Source organism: Phalacrocorax aristotelis, chromosome 8, assembly GCF_949628215.1.
Source record: "Phalacrocorax aristotelis chromosome 8, bGulAri2.1, whole genome shotgun sequence".
NCBI classification, from domain to species: domain Eukaryota; kingdom Metazoa; phylum Chordata; class Aves; order Suliformes; family Phalacrocoracidae; genus Phalacrocorax; species Phalacrocorax aristotelis.
This window is the reverse complement of record NC_134283.1, coordinates 22793893-22815478: the sequence shown is the minus strand read 5'-3', so window position 1 is coordinate 22815478 and position 21586 is coordinate 22793893. Positions and strand designations below refer to the sequence as shown.

Sequence of the window (21586 nt, the reverse complement as noted above, 5' to 3'; positions counted from 1 at the left end):
ACTTGGCTCCCAGTCATGCCCCCATGGTAACCCAGGCACCTGCTAGATTTTCTCACCAAACTGATGAACCCCAGCTCACAACAGAAATTCTGCCTATTATTTTGTGGAGGCACATGTTTGCACTCTGAATCTACTGTTACAAAAACAGAAGTACAAGGTTTTAGAGCTCATCTTGGGTAATACACTTATCACCCTCCTCCTCCTTTATGTTATTGTTCACACCTCCCAGACTGGTTTCATCACAAATGCCTGTAATATGCATACTCTTACTTTTTATGTCAAGGTCATGGATGAGAAGTAATATGTGTCTCATGACTCCTGTCTCCAAGTCAGTTTTCACTGCAGTACAAACACCCTCCCTTTCACCAGTTTGTTACCCATCTTGCAATACTTGCATAAACCTCCATCCCTTTGACACAGTAATTAATTTTCCATATGACTCCATAATAAATCCTTTATGGAAGAGATCAGACAACAAAACTTTTCTCTCTAGGGAGAACTGGTTTTTGAAAACGGCCAGTCCTATGCTGCCTGCCATGGAGCACATCACATGAACAAATGTTATCCAGTTTTTAATGGGTCAGTTAATTTAGTCTTTGCTCCGTGCGTGTTGTTGTATGCTCAGCTCATTCTCTCTATTTTGTTTCTAGCCCTGACTTAACAGATTCAATCAAAATCCCTGTTATCACACATTGAGCATTACATGGTAACTTCTTCCATATTCCAGGATGGAGAACAGCCTGTCCCTTTTCTTTAACAGGGTCCATTCCAGATCTACTTTAGTCACAGCAGTTTTATTTCTGTTCACTCAGCGCAGCTGCCTTACTGTTGTGCCACTACTAAACTGAATCTTACTTTAGTTGTCATGTGTTTGAAGAATCGTACTAATATTATCTTTATATTCTAACCTTGAGCACAGAGCAACCGCCCCCTCCCTTTCTTTAATAATTTAGAATTTTAAAGGCCTAAAATCTAAGACACAGTTGCCTGTATTCCCTCCAAGGCACAGAGAGCTAAGCTTTTCAGTCTGTTCTTGTGCTTTCTGACCTCTAAGACACAGATCCCTCTACACCAACTATTCTCTTTCTTGCACAGCATGGAGGAATTCAGCAAACCAAGACCACCTCTTACAGCACACAGTGTGCAGAAGTTGCTACTGGCTTCAGCAAGTCTCAGGCCATACGTACTTCACTGACTTTTCCATCAAGCTCAAGACTGACCCAGCACCTCTGTCAATACAGCTTATATCTCTTGCAGTAAGTACCCAAGCCAAATATTTTGTACACAAGGTTTTAAACCAAAGCTAATGTGCTACTTTCCACAAGAGACTACACAATTACACCCTATACCAGACCACATCAACCCTTCTTCTGTCATTAGAATATTCCCTAGTAGGGAATATTTAAGGCCATCTGTACCAAAGGCCTTTGGGAGGGAAGAAGAGGCAGGCAAAAAAAAAAAACAACCCACAGTTCCCAAACCACTACAAATATTTTATGACTGAAAAGTGAGAATCACCATCAGCAGTAACATAAACACAAAGCTCAATTCCATCTGCACGTACCTGCCACAGTGTTTCTGTTAAAACCTGCATGCAAAGTAACCTATTTGGGGGGTTTGGGATTTTTTAATGTACAAATGGCCAACCTCACCGCTTAAATGACCTCTGCCTACTGACTGACAAGCAGAAGAAAACTCAGCAATAAGATCACCAAAACCAAAATACAGAACACATTGAAGCTTCTGGACAACCCTACAAAGCCACAGTCTAAACTGCAGCAAGAGCAAGAGTAATGTCCAAGCAGAAATGTAAGTCCTTTAACAGCCTAAACATTTTAGTTTTAGAACTTTAGAAGTGGAGCATCCTCCTGCTGTTCCTGTTCCAAAAAAGCACTTTCAAAGGGAAGATTACATGAATAGACTTATTTCAGTTGTTTCAACATTTCACTTTGAGGCTCAAGTATTTGCTCTTCTTGCATCCAATCGCTACAGAGCCAAACCAGCCTCATCAGAGGAGTGCCAGGAACAGACTCTATGCCTAGCGGTTGCAGTGAGGAATAAAGCTGCCTCTGAAGAAAGAGCCAGGCACCAACAACAAAGATGGAACAAAGGTGGTAGCTCCTAGAGCTATGGGGATGGCCAGGCTGGAACAGAAAAACAGTCCATTTAGCTCAGGATGTCATCAGAAGGCCAGGGGCAAAATCTGGTTTCTGACTCTGTGCTGCACACACCTCTCCAGCCCCTGAGAATCACATACAGGCCATTGATTTTAATACACCAAGCTGAAGCCTGTGACCTTATCTAACACTTCATGAAGCCACTTATACTTTTGTCACTGCAGAGGCTGGAAAAAAAAAAAAAAAAAAAAAAAACAACCAACCCACCTCTCAAGGATTCCTGCAGTAGCCATTTGGACAGGAGCTACTTTTTATTACTTTAGTGGGTTTAGGAAAAGCTCACATGGCCAAGCTGAACTACAGACTAGGGGGGAAACGTTGCTTTTGTTTAGACTCTCTAAAAAACAGACAAACTTTTAAAGAACCAGACATATTAAGTGAAGACAAAAGAAGGGGCTCACAGGGGCATCCAGCTGTGCTCTTTCAGAGGCCTGTGCCTGCACTCTGCCTCTTGCTGTCCATTCTCCCAGACATTTCACACCTCAGCAAAAGCCCCCAATGCTAAGCCCTGTGCAGCCTCTCACTGGAGGTGGCTGTCACACCACCCCCACCAGCCGGGCACCTTATGGATCCTAGGCAGGCCAGGGAATGCCAGGCAGGCTCCAAGTCCTCCCCCATTTCTGGGCCGGTGACAGAAGGGTGGTTCCAAGCACGGCTCCTGCCCCTGCCACACGTCCCAAACAGTGCTGCATGTGCAGGGCAGCCCCACCATACTGCTTACCCCCTCCAACAGGGCACTTCAGCCACCACCAGCCCCCTTGCCTCCATGTGCCCCAGCCCCATATTCCAGGCAGTCCCTGAGCCCCCCCAAGTGACCCCCGCCCTCATCTTTTCCGCCTCAGGGACCTCCCCCGGAGCCCACCGCCCTCACCTCTCCCGCCTCACAGGGTCCCCTGGCTCAGACAAGACCACCATGCCCATCAAGGCAGCCCCATGCTCCTATTGGCTGCTGCAGCCCCAGTTGTCCTCCCATTGGCTGCTGGGCAGCACAAGGCCCTCCCTGCCACCACACCCCTGTCCCCCAGGGGCCTCGGCCCTGAGGGCGGCTATGTCCTGTGGCGAGCGCGTGGCCCCACCGGCCCCTGCCCGGCCGCCCCATGGAAGAGCCCCCTCCTGCCCAGCAGATTCCCTTGCTAGCACCCTTCCTGGCGCTGCTGCTGCCCAAACAGCTCCCCTTAGGGAGAGCAGTGCTGTGGGCCCAGCTCCCCGCAAGCTATGGGGGGCAGAGGGCCGTGCCAAGCGGCGGACCCTGCTTGCAAGCCGGACTGCCTGCCTTCCCACCCCTCCACCTCACCTGCCCAGGGCACCACTGGGGACTTGCGAGCTGCTGAGATAACAGGGAGTGGGGAAATTGCTACCTCACCTCCTTCAGTGGGGGAGGCGGTTTGGGGAAAGCCGTGAAACGTCTTGCAATAATTACCAGTTCATACAAACTAAAAGCCTTCTGTTTCTTTAAAGGGGAAAAACCACTCTATGCACCATCACATTAGAAACTGCAGCTAGATAAACCGATGGAATAATTCCTATTCCAGTGTTCAGGGTGAGAGAGCACAGCTCCCCAAATTCCTTAGATTCTCCTCACAAAGACATGGCTGGCACCAAGCTGGTGACACCAGTGGGACAAACACTGCACAAGAACACTTTCAAGGTGACTAGCTCCCAGGGGATGTATGTGATGGGTGTTTCCCCCCAGCATTTCACCTCCTTGAGAAAAACAAGTAACCCTTTCAGCTTATATTTAATATTTGTCCTCCTCCCAGAAGTCCCTTGCCCTCCACCATGAGGAACGAACCCTAGTTTTAGGTTGTTGGAGGTGGTTGGTTTCTCCACCCGGCCTCCGTCTTGCAAACTTTGAGCCAAGTTTGTGATGGAGGCGTTTGACTCATCATTTCTAACATTTATGACTCCCAACAGTAAAGCACGTTAATCCTGGACTCGTTCTGGCAGCAAATGTAACGTGACTCCTCGGGGCTACCAAGCTACCATTTCAGCAACCATCAAAGGGGAGATAGAGTTCTGGGAAAAACACTGACTGGCAGCATTTTGCCCCGCATGTCCTCCTGGCAGTGGCAGGAGTCCAACAGCTTCATCCAAAGGGCCAGGGAGTGGCTGGGGTTAGAAGCCACCCGAGTCAACCATATCCAGCAAACGCTTTGTTAAACCTCTTCCTCTGAATCCCTTAAGCCTCCTGTTCGGTGTTCCTGGTTATGGAAAGCAAAGGCACTGCTCCACATCTGATCTCTGCACAGTTAAGCTTCAATAGTAATTTCTCAACTGTTTCTTAATTGTTTGCCTGCCCTCCCACCTAGGCTGCTGTACATACAGCACTTCTTGCCAGCCGTTTTACATACGAGAGTAGAAAGAAAGCTCTCCAAGAAAGCCTTCACAGGCCTTAGAGAGCATGATGTACTCACACAGGCATCCTGCTGAATGCACTGCAGGATGTGCTTGGCTGGAATCAGGAAGTCTATGAGGTAGCGCAGTCCATCTCCACGGTACGTCTTGTCCACCACATCAAAAACTTGGCACAGAACGGTGGCTGCTGTAGCCTCAAACGGAGGGTAGAGTGCTGATAACGTACTCTGGATGCAACCGTCCAGTGACTCCGAGTCCTGCCAAGAGAGAAAACATTAGCGGTACCACAGCACGATATGCCCAAGTGCCCTGATGAGCCCTACACCCAGGAGCGCAGCCATCTCTGAATGCAGGAGGAGAGAGGATCAAAGGAGCAAACTGCTGTCCTTTCTAGTTTCTTTTGGCACTGCTTATTCCAGGTAAACAAAAAAAAAAACGCTCTCCAAAACGCGAGTGGAGCGCTCACAGAGCGCTGCACACAGCGGCGAGGTTTCCCAGCTTTTGCTTACGCAGCAAGTCCTTCTCCCTGACTGCACTGGGTGGGGCCGCTATTAAACCATTACCGCAGCACGTGAGTGCGTGCGAGCAAGTGAGAGTATCATGGGGTGGACAGACTGGCAGGCCTCATGTTTCAGATACCCAGGGCTGGAGGTGCCAGCCAGCACAGGGGTATATTAAAGCCCAGTGTTACACTCCTCAATGAGCTAAGGGGAGTTGCAGGGGCAACAGTTGGGCTGAAGCTCCTCAGTCTGCTGCACCCTGAAGTCCCTGCAGAGGATAAGCTGCTGGAACTGTTTGGTACTGGCAAAAGTCGCTCGCCAGTGCAATTCCTCATTATTCAAAGCTGTTTGCCTCTCATGAAAGGCTCGCTCCAAGAGCCAGGAATTCTCTGCAGTGAGAGATGCCTCACAACAAGATCTGCAGACTGCGTGTGAACAGGGTTGCCTTTGGTGCCTGAGCCTGCTCATCAATACGTAGCATGCCCATTTCCTGCTGGGGATCAGAGGCGATGGCTTCCCTACTTCCACCTTCATTCAGGAGAACCTGCCAGCCAGAGCCTGCCCACAGTGTTAAGACCAGTTCCAGTGCTACAGGCCAAATTTTGATCTATTACATGGGTGTAAATCAAGAGAGCTTGCCAAAAAATAATAATTAAAAAAAACCCACCTGTACCCATCTGGAGAGAGGATCAGAATCTCCTCTTCCCTTTCTATTTTAGAGGGAACCCCTCTGGCTACTTTACAGCCAGTGGGAATGAGTTTTGCTACAAAACCAAATGCAAGTTTACTCAGGTGTCTGGCCAGATCCTCATCTGATCTAAATCCACCTCCCTTCACTAGAGACACAAAAAGCATTTCGGCCGCTGGCCCAGAAGCCCTATAGCCTCCTGCAGAACAGGAACAGCTGCATGGACATGCCTGAAAACATACCTCAGTCCCACAGCAAGATTGGGAAAGTAAGTTAAACAAAGCAGTGCCACAACAGCTTGCACTGCCACCAGGGAACAGGAAGATGAAGGGATCGAGAGGAAGCAAACCATGTTGCTGATTTCCACTCTGAGGGAGCATGTGTTCATCACTCCAGATACTTCTACTGGCTTAAGAAAATGCAACAAGTCTCAGAGGAAGCCTGAATCAGCCTACAGCCAGAGCAAAGATTATGCTTCTCACAAAAAGCTGTCCCATCTCTTGCAGCTACCCAGCTCAGCAATCTTTAAATTCCTCCTTTAGAGGGTTGGGTGTTTTAAGCACGATATAAACTCCCTGCTCTGTTGTGAAGCCTTCCTGTAGGACAGCCTGCGGCATTGCACAGGAGAGATGAGGACACCCACGCAATGTGTCCACGACCCCTGCCTGCACCAAGCTGCGGGAACACGGGTGACAGGCAAACCACACACTGCCTGTGGCATAGCACTGCTCCATTACTTTTTCCGCTGTTTCTCCTAACGTCAGCAACAAGCAAGGCTAAATGGCAGCAGCCTAAAGTGTTTGCAACTCTTCTGAGAGACCGGCTGCCTCCTGCAATACCCCTCAAGGTCAGTGCAACCATATAAAGAGAGGTTAAGGAGCTATTTTTCATATTCTTAACCCAAGGACTCAAGAAGCAGGAGGCCTATATGCGTGCTTCCACACGTTGAACGCCAGGACCAAGCATTTAACCTTAATCCCAAATGGGCTGTTTTAAACAAGCTTCTTTCCACCCAGAAAAGAACGATATAAAACCCCAGCTTTTATTCCATTAATTGAAATGGAAAGCCTGGAAATTCCCAGGAACTTCTTTCTCTGCAGCAACAGGTCTTCAGAGAAAAACTTCCAGACTGTGGAGGTCAAGAGAAAACTGCCAAGAACTGACAGCCTGCAGGTCTCCACACAGTTCTGGTCAAGACCACCCTCAAGCAGGGTGCGAGGGGAGGACTCAGCAGAGTTCAAGAAATATAAGAAGAGAAAGCAGACCAAAAGGAACTGTGGGATGAGTTGTACAGACCCAAAAGGACAGCCTAAATAAGAAGTCTTCTTTTTCCATGGTATCCTGGACCTGCTAAAAGAGGCATGGAAAGGGCTGTAGGGTAGGGAAATGGGTACCAAGCCCAACATGAAGCCTCTCAAAATTGGATGTATTAACAATATTGCTAATTATTGATATAACACACTAAACATCACACATCATTCCTCTTCCGCGCTCTTGTGAAGTGACAGAGAGGCCAAGTGCAGCCAGCTGAAGGCAAGCACAGCTCCAGTAACTTCTGCTGATACCAACCTGTCTTAGCAAACATCTGTGCCCTTGTCAGGTAAACCCAGCCTTCGCACAGGCGCTCTCCCACCCAGCACCAGCCACCACAGAGCCGAGCCAAATGCTTGGACACACTATCACAGTAGCGTTACTGCTGAGTGTTTGAAAGCAATTTCCCTCTGACCCACCACAGCTTCAAAACCTCAGTCAAAACCAGCTGGTGGGAGTTCTGTGCTGTCTGCTGCCCCCATGCCTCTTCCCCTGCTTGAGCAAAGTTCTTTCCAATATCAATCCTCCCCCCAAAAAAAAAATTTGTTACATTTTCTATTGCAAATAAAACAAAGAAGTCAAAATATTTGCACGAGTCAGTGCATTGCTCTAAGGTTCTCACACCAATCCTGCTGCCTTAGCAAAGCCTTCACAAGACAATTATTAACATTGGCACCGAATCAAAAATCCTTTATATGGTTAAAATAAACCAAGTCATATATTATCCTTCCATTAGTAAAATACAGAATAACCATAGCCTGTAGCCATTGCAGAGTTCAGTGCTAACAGTGCACTCCTTAGCAGGGAGGCTGTATCTCTCACTGGCTAGACTATACCACAGAACCATGAGAGCTGTGCAGGCTTTGAAAGGACAGCAAAAAGATTTCAACTGCTACCATTTCATAGAAAGATATGTTTTCACCAATCTCTGCTAATTCCACATGAAAAGCCCCAAACAGGGGAGTGAATTCCCACATCCCATCGTGCTGCATGTGATTGTAGCACCAGCATTCTTGGGCAGCTACAGAACAAGGGTTGATGCAGTCTCCATTTGCCACAGATTAAGATGGAGGCCACACCAGTTTTCAGTGCTCCCACCCCACCCAGGGTGGTCTCCCAGGGATAGGTCTTGCCCAGGTGGAGGGTGAAGCACGGCATCCTGCACTCCAGAGGCTGATAAACCTGAAGTCTAGAGCCCATCCTACCTATGAACCACATTCCTTATCTCAAGCAGGGCACGCAACCCCCAGCAGGCATGAGGAGAAACCTCTGTGAACCAGGATGAGGGGACAGTGCACACAGAGGAGGAGAACAAACTAAATCAGCAAAGATCCAAGGAGAGGGCACTCCTGGCCTGGCACACTTTCACTTCAGCCAGCCCACAGCAGCCCCTGACAGCTGGCAGAGCCCAGCACAGGAGTTTCCTGGAGAAAGCAGCCTCCTGCAGGGACTGCAAGTTTCACGCCTCCCTGCCTCCAACAGTATTGCCACATCCCCCTCATGGGAAAGGTCCTGGACACTTGCTCCTTTTCAGCCACCCAGCACAAAGGCAAACTGGAGTGCTGTCCAACCAAGCCAGAGAGCATCTCCCCAAGCAAAATGTGTCTTGGGACTCAAAGGCTTCTTTGTGAACAGCACGGGAGGACCTATGAACTCCAGCTCACTGCCACCACTCTGCCACACACTCACCACACCTCCCAAAATGCTTTTAAAATAACTCCTCTATAAATCAAGTCACTAAATAAAGCCCAGGTTAAGGTCATGTCTGGCCATACTGGCTTTCACTGCTCCTCAGCTGGAAGCCAGCTGCCTGCCGGTGTGGGAGCTAGAGCACAGCAAGGGAAGAGGAAAGCAGCATGTGCAGATGGGATAAGCTCTGTGTGCAGAGCTGTTCGATGGAAACAACCTAGTGTGGTCCCACACAGGAGGGGAGCAGAGAGAGCCCAGGAGGGCTTCACAGCTGGCAGAGGGCTTGGGTCTGAGTGGGTGCAGAAATGAGCAGGGTGGCCCCCCCATTATAATGGGAGCCATAGATGATGTGAAATTAATAGAGGGATAAAGACTGCTGTGGCAAAGCTCTGCTTCTTAACCCTAAGAATCCTTCTCCCCATCACAAAGTGCAGCAAGAACCAGGAGTCAGGGAGAGGTGAGGTCACAAGTGCCTGGGCAGAAGCCCCAAGCCAGGACTAAAAAGCAGGCAGCATGAAGAAGAGCCCAGGATCAGTTCCAGCCCCGCTCAGGGGACACGTCTACCTCTCCTGGTGCAAGCAGCCGCTGCAGGATGAGAGAGGAGCCTGCTACGAGGCATCTAGAGTAACCAGGACCTTCTTGGGCTTTTCTAGGTGCACTGATTGAATTTTCTGCCTACCTTTGCGGGCACAGATTGCTACGTAGCAGCTCCAGCTACTGGGAACTCCTGCCATGCTACATTTCTTTCTGACTCAGGACTCAACTTCTTCCTCTTTGGAACCTGCTGCTCACCCATTAAGGCTGAACCCTGGAGAACCTCCTAAGGGTTTGGAGAACAGGAAGTCAGCCTGCCCAGGGAGCAGAGAGAAGGTCCCCAGGGTAATGCACCTTGTGCAGCATCAGAACACCTGCGCTCTCCCAGCAAGCGCCTGGGACAGCAACTCAAGTGGCTCAGGACAACACAAGTTGGTGCTGAGGAAAGGGAAAGGGCTGCAAAGCTGCTGGACCCACCTGGGCCCACAAAGCCTTGACAGGGTTTTCCCTACAACTCACCCAAGCACCTTGCTAAGAAGTCAGTGTCTTGTTCAAAAATATTTTGTCTACAAAAAGTTGAGTCTTGGTCAAGGAGAACACGAAGAGGAAGCACAGATATTCCCTGCTGACAGTCCAGATGCTGTCTGAAGACTCCTGAAGACCATCAGTACGGTGAGGCTGGACTAACTGTTTGACTAACCCATGACTTAAGGCAAACAACACTCATTTCTAGTGGGCCGGCCGGCCCATGTAACACGCTGAGGATTCACCTTGCAGCAGGAATTTAGCTAAAGGGTCTGCAGCTCTGCTTTGAGAAACCTAGACTTCCAAAGTATGAAACTACATATCCCAACGTGCCCCAGTTAAATCCAGTGCTTGCTGTGGCTTGGCAGAAAGGAGTATAGCTGGGTGGTGGAGCAGAGCCCAGAGAGGCCATGAGCACAGCGAACGGTACCCATGGTACGCCCAGCTCTGAGTCACTGAGCGCCTCAACTCCCGCTCAGTAGGGAGGCCTTGCTAGGAGGTCCCACAGCTTTCCCCTCCTTCTGCTGCTGCCTGAAGCCTGGCCACGTCCTGCATGCACTCATTTTCTCCTCTTTTGCCCAGGTAACAACAGACTGTGCGAAGGCAGGACAGAGAAGACCAGAGCTTGCAAAGGCTGGGGGGAAGAGATGACCCAACCCTCCCACACCCCAGAACTGGAAAGTAAAAATAACAGAGAAACTGGGAAGGGGCAGAGCTCCAAGAATCGCAGCGCAGCGCCTGCCCATGGCCCCCAGCCAGCTTTGGGACTGGGGGAAAAGGAACACACAGCAGGGGCTGAGCAGGGCCAGGTTAGCCAGTCCCTCCGCCACCAAAGGCTGCCGTGCTGTGCCACTTGGCTGGGGCTGCTCAGCTCTCAGCTGACGTGAGAAACCTCATTTCCAGTAAAAACAGACCTCTGGGCTTTCCACAAAGCCTTTCCACTTTCTGACACAAAGCTGAAAGCCAGGCTGCTTTGCCTTTTAAAACAAGACATTTCTCCATTCAAAGAGGTCCTTGGCTAAAAACAAGACTTGTTTTTCTGACAAAATTTGAGATTTCCCACTCCATTTCTGCAGGGAGGAGAACCCTCCCCACCCCATTTCCTGAGCCACTCTAATCACAGCGGCAATGAGTTCAAGAGACAAAAATCTTCCCAGAGCAAGTGCCAGCTCCCCCCTCTGCTGCTAACTCCGAGGCTCAGAGGGAGGCTGGGAGGAGGGCGTCTGCCTTCGGCACCCTGCCTGTCTCTGGATGTTTTCGCTAAAATAACGTACTATTAATTGGTGCAGCTATAGAGGTAGGCATTCACACTGCTGTTAATTACACTACCTTCCTTTGAGATAACCAGGAATGGCTCTACCTGCTCTTTGGGCTATTGTTTCAGGCTTTTCAGGGAGAAAAGCACAGCACCCAGTTCCACTTGGGAGGAAAGTGTTTGCAGTCTCACCTAGGCCAGCTTTGCTCATGGGCTGTACCTCTGAAAGCGAGCTGCCTTCTACATGCCACTGTGGGATCCTTTGCACGGGGCTCAGCTGTAGCCTAGCTCTGCTCCCCTGCCACTGGGGCAAGCAGGACAGCTCTGCAGCCTGTGGATAAACCAGGTCCTACAGCCTTGCAGGGAGTGGTGCTCCGCAGATGGAGCTCACAGAATCATTTCCAGATGCCTCCCTAAATTCCCCCAGCCCTTCTCTGGGTTGACGCAGCTGAGGCAGCCAAAGCAGCTCCTACTGGGCAGCGTGCGGGATTATCATTCCAGGCACTGCAGGAAAACAAGCACTTGGAAGCGATTAACTCATGATCTCTCATTTAATTAAACAAAGGGAAATAATACGTATCTGCTTCTCAGCTCAGAGGTACTGCTTCAGCGTGTGCTGTAGGTCTGGGCACGTTGAGCCACTGAAGGGCAGGCCTAAAAAGCTGGGCGACCCCCCTGCCAGCCCAGGGCTGGTTTGTTTTCACTCAAGAGGGACATCCCAGATTGCTTTGAAAGCAAAGCATGACCTCCTGCGAGCCTCAAGCTTTGGAGCTAGCACACAGCTGTATCAATGCTGTCTGTGTGCCAGGGCTAAATGCAGGCAGTAGTAGAGGGTGGAGGCAACCTGGTACAGGCAGCCACATCCATGGCTCCATAGCATGCTTCAGGTGGCCAAACGCAGACATTGATATATGGCAACATGACCAGCAACAGTCATCTGTGCCTGCTCCCCAGCCCGAGAGCCCTGTAGCCCAGCAGGATGTTTACGTGGGTCTGATCCAGCAACACAAGAAGCAAACCTGCTCTTAACATACCCAAACTCCCATATTATTCCTTGCCAAAGACATATCCTGGTTCAGTCCTTCAGGGAGGAAAGCCTGTGCACCTGGAGAAGCAGGGCCTTCCCCAGCCTTTTGCTTACCCATGGAAGCCAGATATATGTAGCAGCTTGCACAGCAAGCTCTGCCATTCGACTATTGCCTGACCAAACCCTGCTCCCCAAAGGAAATGGCATCACGTGCATTCAAACACAGCAGTCCAGCACCTCTTCCCATCGCAGCTCTATATTCACATTACTCCTCTCTACCCTTTCCTTTAGGTTTTTGTAGTCCAGGTTCTCTGGAGTAGGGCCTGTGGCTTTCTTCTTCGCCTGTGCAACACCCAACACATCAGAATTGCTGCTGACAACTACTGAACAGATTAGAGAGGCCAAACGGGGATGAAACACTGACCGACAATCCAGGAAAGTCCTCTTATAGCCAGAGAGGTGCAGAACTGAGAAATGGAGATTAGCCTTTTCTCCTGAGGACGTGTCCTGCTGTAACAGAACTCTCAATGAACTGAGCAGAAGGTAGGTCTTATCCAGAGCAAGGAATGAGCCCCTGCTCCCAAAGGCCTGTTACTGTCTATTAGCAATAGATCAGGGAAATTATACAGGTGTTTAAAGGGCATGTGAGAGGACGAACCAAAGCCCTGTCCTTAAACAGACATCTTCCAGCTGAAACAAGGGCCTGTAAGTAGGTGAGAAAAGCTGTGTATGAAACACCGTCCTACAGCTGGAGACCAGCTTATTTTTGTTTACTTTAATCAAAGGATTAAGTCCTTAATCTGAAATAACTGTCTAAGCGCAGATTTTTTTTTATTTTTAAAATATCATTGGCATAGATCTAACCATGGAATTAATTAACAAAGCTGTACTCAGTGTGATGCAAAGCTTTGGGTACTTTTTAAAACACCCTTTGCAGCAACAGACTCATGCTGGAAGAGCATAAGCACATGGCGGCTATGGTTTCATTGCTCAGTGTTAGCTGCATATGCCTTCCCACCTCCTTGAGACCTCCCAGGGCAGAGCTGCCCCCCTTTTTGCTCCCACTACCAGGCTGCACAGGCTGCCCTGGCTTGGTCACTAACAGTCTGGCCGTGGCACCATGTGCCATGGTCCGACCAGGGACCTCCATGTTCAAAGTGTCATGTCTGTACAACAGGCTCAGACAAGGCTTGCTAAATCCAGTTAGATATCACAGATAGAGCCAAGAATTTCCCAGGCCACTGCTACACAAGACAAGTCCTGGGATGCTACAGCAGAATCCCTTTCTTTACAGGGCTCTTTTTGCAAATTAACTAAAAATCTTTCTCTTTGATATCTGAGCTCATTCATCTATTAATTACAGTATTTGCTCCACTCTCAACTTCAGACATTGGCATCCATCTTGCAAACCAACCTGAGCAGTAACATCTTGTACCCCTTACCAGTTGTGCCTAACACCTATCAAATAACAGGGTGTTCTAAGCAGATGAAAGATTTGCGTACACCAGCCAGCTATAAAATACCCTGGGTAAGCTCTTAGCCAAAAGAGGTCAGCTCATTTTAACACATTTTAGTCAGAGGCATTAGGCCATAGCCAACACCTTGTGTGCAGAGACCCATCTGGGGGCATCTTACAACAGATGGGCAGCCTCCTGTGCTCAAAGAGATGATAATCCTTCAGCAGGACAGCTGACAAGTGCCAGAAATGATCTTCACAGGGTCAGCATTTAGGTTATTACTTATGGGCCAGCTTTGCACACGTTCTGAGCTCAAGGCTGTAGCCGGACCAGGTTCAGCTCCCACCCCTTCCTCTGCAAGGTGCACAAACTGCTGCACAGACTCCCATGGGGACTGGGGGATTCTCCATCTCTTGCAACCTCCGTAATTGAGCATGGATGCCACTAAGAAAAGATTGTATTTTAGTTAAAGGAGAGCTCCCAGACTCAATGTGGGAGCTAGGTAATGCTCTGTGGTCCCAGTATCCTGTAACAGATGAGCCATAGTTCCTTCTGGCCTTAAACACTCTGTTTTACCACGTGCTTATGAAATACAAGTCCTGCTACATTAACAGGGAACAGAAACTGCTCTGAAGCCAAGTGGCAATTCCAGGAGGGGCTGGCTGATTGCATGAGAAAACAGTAAGTGCACAAGGACCTTTCCTCAAAGCAGCACATCCCTGCACACCTTTGATATGAGAAAGCAGCTGGCAGCAGCGATCAGATGCCGCCTCTGAGGAAGGATGAGCCAGAAGGACAGAGCAGGCAGCCCAGAGATGGCCATGGCTATATCAGCTTAGTCCTGGGCCACCGCAAGAAGCATCAGTCTGTGCTACACAGGGAGAAGCACTCCTGGTCAGAGGGACCCGGATTTGCTCCAAGAGTCTCTGAGCTCGCTGGGGAACATACACACATGCTCAAGCTCTCCCGCACCTGAGCAGCCAAGCCTGGGACTTGCAGTCAGATGAAAACATTTCCCCTATATTCAGACACAGTGCTAAATGCATGCCTCCTGGAAAGCTAAGTAAATCAGTCATAAATTCAGGGCATTGCTTTTACTAAACTCCTGAGTTAGAAAGGAATAAACTCAGACTTTTCAAACTACTCTGTTTTCTGTTTGGAAAAAAAAAAAAAAGCTACAAACAGTCTCACATGTCCCATTATTTCCATACATATCAAAGGAGGGTGGAGATTTAACTAGCGATTTCTAAAAGACGTCTTTGTGCACAGAAGGGATGTATGCCAAAACGTGGGTGGTTGTAAGCCCAAACACAAAGGAGAATACATCCACAGGCATTTTTTCCCCCTTGATCCATTAACGGGTCTGCATACCAGCCTCCTGAGCATCTGAGAAGGACCTTGTTCAAAAGGTAAATGTATTCAGAAAGATGACAACAGACAGCAAATAATCCACATCCTTTAACCACGTTGGAGACTCAGCAGCACAATTTTTTTGTTGGGAGCCACTGAGATTTGACAGGCAGCCTCAGGGAAGGTATCATTCTGATGGAACCTGCTCAGGAAGCCTCACAACTCCATCTCCTGTGAACACTGCCACACCTAACGCAGGCTGCGAAGCTCAAGGTGGACACCTAGCTCAGAACATCAGAACTCCTGCAGCTTTTCTTCCCTGTACCATGCAAACCAACAGCCAGCCAGCCACAGCCTCGCATCCCATTGCAGGTGACCATAAGGCCCCATGGACCCTCCCCTCTACTGCATCCACTGATGTTCAGGAGGAGCACAAGCAAGTCTTCAGCTGGTCCCCGCTGATCTTCTGCTAAGCCATTTGATTCCATTCATATCAAAGGCTGGTTGCCCCAGCTGGAGCAAGGGCTCATCCTGGGCATCCCAGACTGATGGCAGGATGGTAAGTTTGAGCAGACAAAGATTTTCAGATTCATTCTGTGCTGCTTTGGTATTGGAAGTTTCAACTTGGTGTCCATAGTTGTAAAAAACATTACAAAAAAAAAAAAAAAAGATACATATGAAACCAGCCAGAAGCACTTACCACAATAAAGGCCCCATTTTTTTCCCTTCACTTTTTAATGAAAGAGTAGGATAGCCAACAGAGATGAGGCACTCTGTGCATCAGAGATATTAGCATGGTCAAACCTTCAGAGTCAACAAGGGCACATCCATTCACTTCTCTGAGTTGCAAACCAGGTATCACGAGTGGCGTAGAACGCACAGCACAGAGTATCCCACCACCAGGAGTGGGCAGCTCACCCTAGCAGGCTATCCTTGCTTCTTATTGCTCTTCAGCCAGTAACACATCCGATTCTGGTGCTACTACTCACTTTTTCAGACCTTGGCTACACTGAGCTCTGCAGGACAGGAACAAGGGGGTCCTGCATGTGAGAGAGAGAGAAAGAGAGGAATAGGAGCAAAAGGTGCTCTGATGTTGAGTGCCCACAGGTGGGTTGAGTTTATAGCTTCTGCAGAAGACACCTTGACTGTTAGTAACAAAGAGCTGAAAAAGCTCTGTTAAAAAGGGGCCTGTAGCCCCTGTATCTGTGACTTCCACCCACACTCAGCACTGATACTCAGTTTTAGACTGTGCTCACAGTCTATAGGATGGTTCAGTTTTGCACAGCTGTTGCAGACAGGCTTGTGCTTGAGGTAAAGCTAGAAAATTAGGCTCTGGGAGCTGAGAGGCCATAACTCTGCTCTTGTACTTAGAGGCAGACATGCTGGCTGGCTCTCTTTTCTGAAGCAGCAGCCACAAGATGCTCATGAGGCTCTCATGTTGTGATCTCTTCTGCTAACTTCCCACTAAGGAGCAGGGTGTGCCATCAGGGCTAAGTGCAGATGGGGGTAGATGGCCAGGGGCACAGCCAGAGGTGGTTATGCTGCAGGATGCAGATTTTCAGAAAGTAAGTGCCAACACTCAGCATACAGGGCTCCTTGGACACCTGCAGCATCTCACCATAAATCCTTGCTGTTTCCATTCCCACCTAGTACTAGAACACATATGGTGAATGTTGGGCAGCAGTGCATGGATGCAGCTGTCCTGTCACCTGCATTTAGCCACTATTTTCATTGCTACAATGAACAGCATGTTCACCTGCCCAGCGTTTTTGGAAAGAAGCTGGGCATTAAGCGCAAGTTGTCATCCTTATTACTCCAGAGAAGATGCTTTCAAACCACTTCCATGTGCTCAGGATTATGTCTCTGGGCTTCGTCTGTGTTCCAACATCTTGCTCATGGCTTTGGCACAGAAAGAAAGATCCCCAATGCTTAAAGCTCTTTGTGATTCCCAGACTCATTTCCCTCCCACCCCAGGAGAAGACATAACCAGAGGATAAAAGAAAGACTATATTTTCTGCTGAAACCCATCCTCTCTCCTGCCCACACAGAGGTGCCACCTGAACTTCTCTGTAGGAAGACACCATCAATTGCACGCTGTTTGTGATACACACAGGCCCTGCTCTACACATCTACATGATGACTAGACTTGGAGCATGCCACCATATGAGAGGAGCGGCCCAGACAAGTCCAAGACACACAGTTGCAGGACCCTTGCTGGGTCCACAGTGCCCCAGCTACCCTGGAAAAGCAGCAGCAACCACCCTAGCAAGGGTGAAAAAGCAGCCCTGGGCTCTCTAGCCGGCTGCTGCAGCTTGAGCAATTTCCCAAAGAGGCAGCTATCCTTCACAACCTGGGGACAGAGGCTGGGAACCAGACCCCCACACAGTGTAGTGGAGGAGCAGGGCTGTTGCTCGCTTTGCCTCCAGTCAACCCACCCAAGAGCACAGGGTTTTGCACCTGCTTGGATGAAAACTATTCCTCATGTGGCATGGACTGTGGTCCAGCCGTACACCTTGACCATCTCCTGTGCCCCATCTAGCAGCAGGCACCAGGCAAGGTGAAGATCACTCCCTCTCCAACAGAGGGGAAATCACTACCGGGGAAAAAGGGCAGATCCCCAGCCACAAAAGCCCTGATGGGATGAGGAGGGTAGACAGAGCACAGCCAGGCTCCTGCCTTGCTCACACTATGGGGTTTTCACAGCTGCAAAAGTCAGTTGTAGTGGGCAACTTTGGCCTAAGGTACCGTATACATTTGGTGCTTTAGGCATCCTCCAGCCACAACAACCCTATGTACCCATACATGTACCACACCATTTATAATACTGAAGCATGACAGACACCCCATGAAGAGGAATCACCTGCTTCACACAGAACAGGGCAGCCAGCAGTTGCACCATGCCAGACACCCATCAGGAGCCAAGCCTCAGAGTCCTGTGGACTGCCAGAGGCAAGGGGCAAGTCTCATGCAGGCCAACAGACTGACCCATGTTTACATAGATCCAAATCTTTTGCCTGCAGGGTTTGGTCGATTCACCAGGACACCAAAACCAAGACAAACAGAACAGCTTGGAGCTATAGTCACAACTCAGCCACTCACAGATCACACCTCCCAAAAGGCAGACTGGTCTACCATGATGCTGAGAATGAACACCTACCATGGACCACAGGAAACTGCAGTTCGGACAGTGCCCATTGCTGTGTCTGTGGCAGCTTGGTCTCTAGTTCCAGCTCCTTGCAGCTGCCTAGCCTGAACTCAGCACCCTGAGAGGCACATGATCCCTCCTCAGCAATGATGCATGGTCCTTGCACACCCACAACCCAACTGTTGCACCTGGGCTTGCCGTGACACTGCTCCATGCAAAGATCCCTGCTTCAGACACCTTTTGCATCACACATTAGAACAAGGTGAAGGACCCAAACTGGGGATGAAGCACTTAGGAATCAGAAAGTCACCTCCAGCTTGCAAGAGCAGAGTAGCAGCAGGCAGCCTCTTCCCTCAAGTCTCCCAGAGCAGAGTTTCACAAGCAGTGCTCCAGCCTCCATGGCAAAATGAAGCCCATGGGACTGCAAGGGATGGCACCAACCCTGCACAACCCCAAACAGTGCTCTCCTTTAATTTCAACTTTATACCAGAAGCAGCATAGAACAAAAATTGCCAGGAACACACTAGGCATGGAGCAAGGGAAAGAGCTCTCCTGACTGGGCTGGGGAAGTCCAAGCAAGATGCCTGCGGCATGGGAGAGGAGAGCACACCACAGCTCTGACACAGGCATGTGAGGGTACAGAGAACTACGGGGTCCTTGACAGAGGAGCTGGAGGGTGGCAAAGGGAAGAGTCATGGGTCCGTGAGCTTAGCTCAGGCTGCAGAGCCAAAAGTTGGGCAACTCTTCCTTCAATGAAAGGCAAGCTTCTCCAAGCCCAGGAACTGCTTTTAAGAAGGAGCACGTCACTGCCAGGCACAGCAGCAACAGAAGCTGCTTGTCCCCCCCACGGACTTTGTTCCCTCTGCTGTGGAGGGGCAGCCCATGACACAGAAGGACACGTCCAGGAGATTTAGGGCTGCTGGACACATAGATTGCAGCCTGAGCCCAGGAACAAGCCATCAGAAGCCAGACTGATGCTCAGTGGAATCTCGCCACAGGGTTAAGCGATCCCTCTAGCCTCCAGCACCCCAGGGCTGGGCACCTCTGTTTGCAGGGCAGTGCCGGGGGGGCTGGGCAGAGGACTACCCTGCAGCCACTCCCAGGTAGATGGGGTGCTATTCTGCCCAGCTGGGCTCACCAGTCTCTCCCCTCCCCAAATAAGGATGCCCACGTGCAGAACTTGACACTGAAAGGGAGAGATCCCCAGCCCAGCTCCCAGGGTTTCTCTGAACCCCTGGATGTCCACCCTGAGCAGGAGAAAAGCAGCCTATGCTCTCCCCTTCCCCAGGCTCTGCAAGGGGACAGCACCCACAGCCCAGGAGCCCAACTGGCAAAGAGCGAGGGCAGGGGGAGAGCCTAGCACCTGGTCAGCCCGAAAGACAGGGCCCTGCCTGACCTGCCCTGTCCCAGTCCCTTGCTCCAGGGCTGTGCCCCCACTAGGGACCCCACAGGGGACCAGCCCTGTGCCCCTGCAGCCACCGTTCAGGGCTGGCACCCCAGGGTATAGCATCACATCTGAGTAACAGGAAGTTCCAGAAAAGCAGTTTCCTATTTCCAGCTAGCGGCGGTACTTCCCCGCTCCCAGCTAGCGCCATACACTGGCTCCAGGCAGGCTGCCGCGATAGCGGCTCCATCCCGTGCAGCCCTGCTTGTGCCCAGGGCGAAAGCCCTTCGCAGAGATTTCCTTACCATGTTCCCGGCCTCCTTTATTCCCCCTCACTTCCAAAGGCAGTGTTTTTTCTCTTTTTCCTCCATGTGTGCGACGAGGCGTCTCCTCTCCTGTCCGACGTGAACCACTGAAGCACTTTTAGTTCTGGACTGTAATCCAAGCCCTCACCGCCCCCAGCACAGCTCCAACTAATCTAACTCATGACACTACCGGGGCTGAGCAGGGGACCTTGAAGGTTTCTCTGACAGCCAACTCCAGTGCTAGACGGCAGAGGGGCATAGCGAGCACAGGGTGCCGCCTTCCCCAGCCCTGTGGGGACCTTATGAAGACAGACAGAGCCAGCAACACTCTCAGGCTGCTTACTATGGAATCACTGCTATCTGCGTCCCTCAGAGCACGCCTGGCCCTTTGCACAGACCTGCTTAATGCAGATGCTCCGTGGCAGGGAACTGACTTCACCCGTGAAGATCTGAATAGCTGCTAGAGGAGAACAAGCCCACGGCAGGCATCCCAAGAAGGTCTCCAGCTTCCCAAAGCGGTTTCCAGCAAAGCCCTCTCCCCACCTCCTCTTGGCTTGGTTTTCTCTAAGTCCAGAGAAGTTTCTCCGCTCTGAGAGATCCTGAGGTAGCACTGCAGGTTAAGCAAAATGCCAAGAAACGCAGAAAGTGTGCTCTGAAATATTGTTTTTCTAACTTCTAGAAGGAAAACAGAGAGGCAGTGATTGCTTCAGGCAACAGCAACAAACTGCATTGGTGTCAGGCGAGAGATGTGGAGACCTCACCCCCTCCCAAAGGAGGAAGTAATTTAACATGGCAAGTTTCTCCACCCCTCGATTAATTGTTTAAGATGGCCAGGGGCCAAAATACTGCCCAAGCAGTGGGGAAGGTCACCAAACAGGCAGGCAGCAGCTTACAGAAGTGACAACGGGAAAAGGGCAGAGCCACAGAGGCAGAGAGGGAGGGAAGAGTCAGGTGCCGCAGGGCATCCCAGGATCTGCTGACACACAAAGTCTTTGTGTAATGGGAAGCGGGGTGGGAAGTGACACATACAGGCAAAGCCCCAGAGCCCTGGACACAAGATGCAGGGCCTGGCAGAAGGACTTCGGACTGGAAGCTGCCTCCCCAGCCTTGGCCAAACAGTGCATGGTCTCATCAGCCTTGATGGGGACGGACCCTCCATAAAGGGGGCCACGGTGCTGATACCTGGCTGTCCCTGCTTCTGGGAGAGGTCACATCCCATGAGGAAAGGTGACTCAGGCAGGACATGAGGACCTACAGCAGGAGGGAAGATGTCCCCTCCATGGACAAGCTCAGTAGAGGAACACAGGGTACTTGCCTGCTGAAGCTGGAGTGATGGCTACCAGACATATCTGCTGCCTGGGCTCAAGGGGAGGCCCCCCAGCCTTCCCAAGCCCTGCTCCACAGGGCCAGCAGCAGAGCCCACGCAGGCTGGTCTGGCTCAAGAACACCTCCGGATACTCCTCTGCAGGGAGGACTGCCAACAGTTGGCCCTAAAACCCATTGCATGTGATGGCCTCATGGCATGTTTTCAGACATAACCAGCAAACAAGGCTTCGAGCAGTCCCAAAGCCAACCCTTCAATACACCAGATGCTTGATGTGCTGTTGAGTTTCCTATGGGCAGCAAGGATGGATGACAGTCCCTGCAGGGATGCACTTTGCTTTCCTTAAGCAGAAAGAGATGCCCTCCTAAAAGGAGATGCTACACTGACAGTAGACCAGAGCTGAGCAGCTGCCTCGCTGTTCAGTGCTTGTCTTTCAAGCAGTCCTTGCTTGCAGAGGCTTCCCCATGGCCTCTGACAGCCTTCTCCGTACAGCAGCGGGGCACTGCCTGCAGCGCACCTTAGAGGTGAGAACCTCCAGCCCATGTCAGCTGAGATCTGTT

The 21586-nt window shown here is 50.4% G+C and overlaps 1 protein-coding gene across 3 annotated transcripts in view; it reads right to left on the bottom strand.

Annotated features, from left to right (window-relative positions):
- Positions 1–19842, bottom strand: part of PLEKHG4 (pleckstrin homology and RhoGEF domain containing G4) — an 87973-nt gene extending 68131 nt beyond the window's left edge. For all 3 annotated transcript variants that reach the window (XM_075101852.1, XM_075101853.1, XM_075101851.1), the window contains exons 1-2: positions 19703–19842; positions 4592–4789 (exon numbers count right to left, since the gene is read on the bottom strand). In XM_075101852.1, coding sequence (XP_074957953.1) covers positions 4592–4789; positions 19703–19705 — 201 coding nt within the window. In that variant the 5' untranslated portion in view covers positions 19706–19842. The remainder of the gene's footprint in view (positions 1–4591; positions 4790–19702) is intronic.
- Between the last annotated feature and the right edge of the window lie 1744 nt (positions 19843–21586).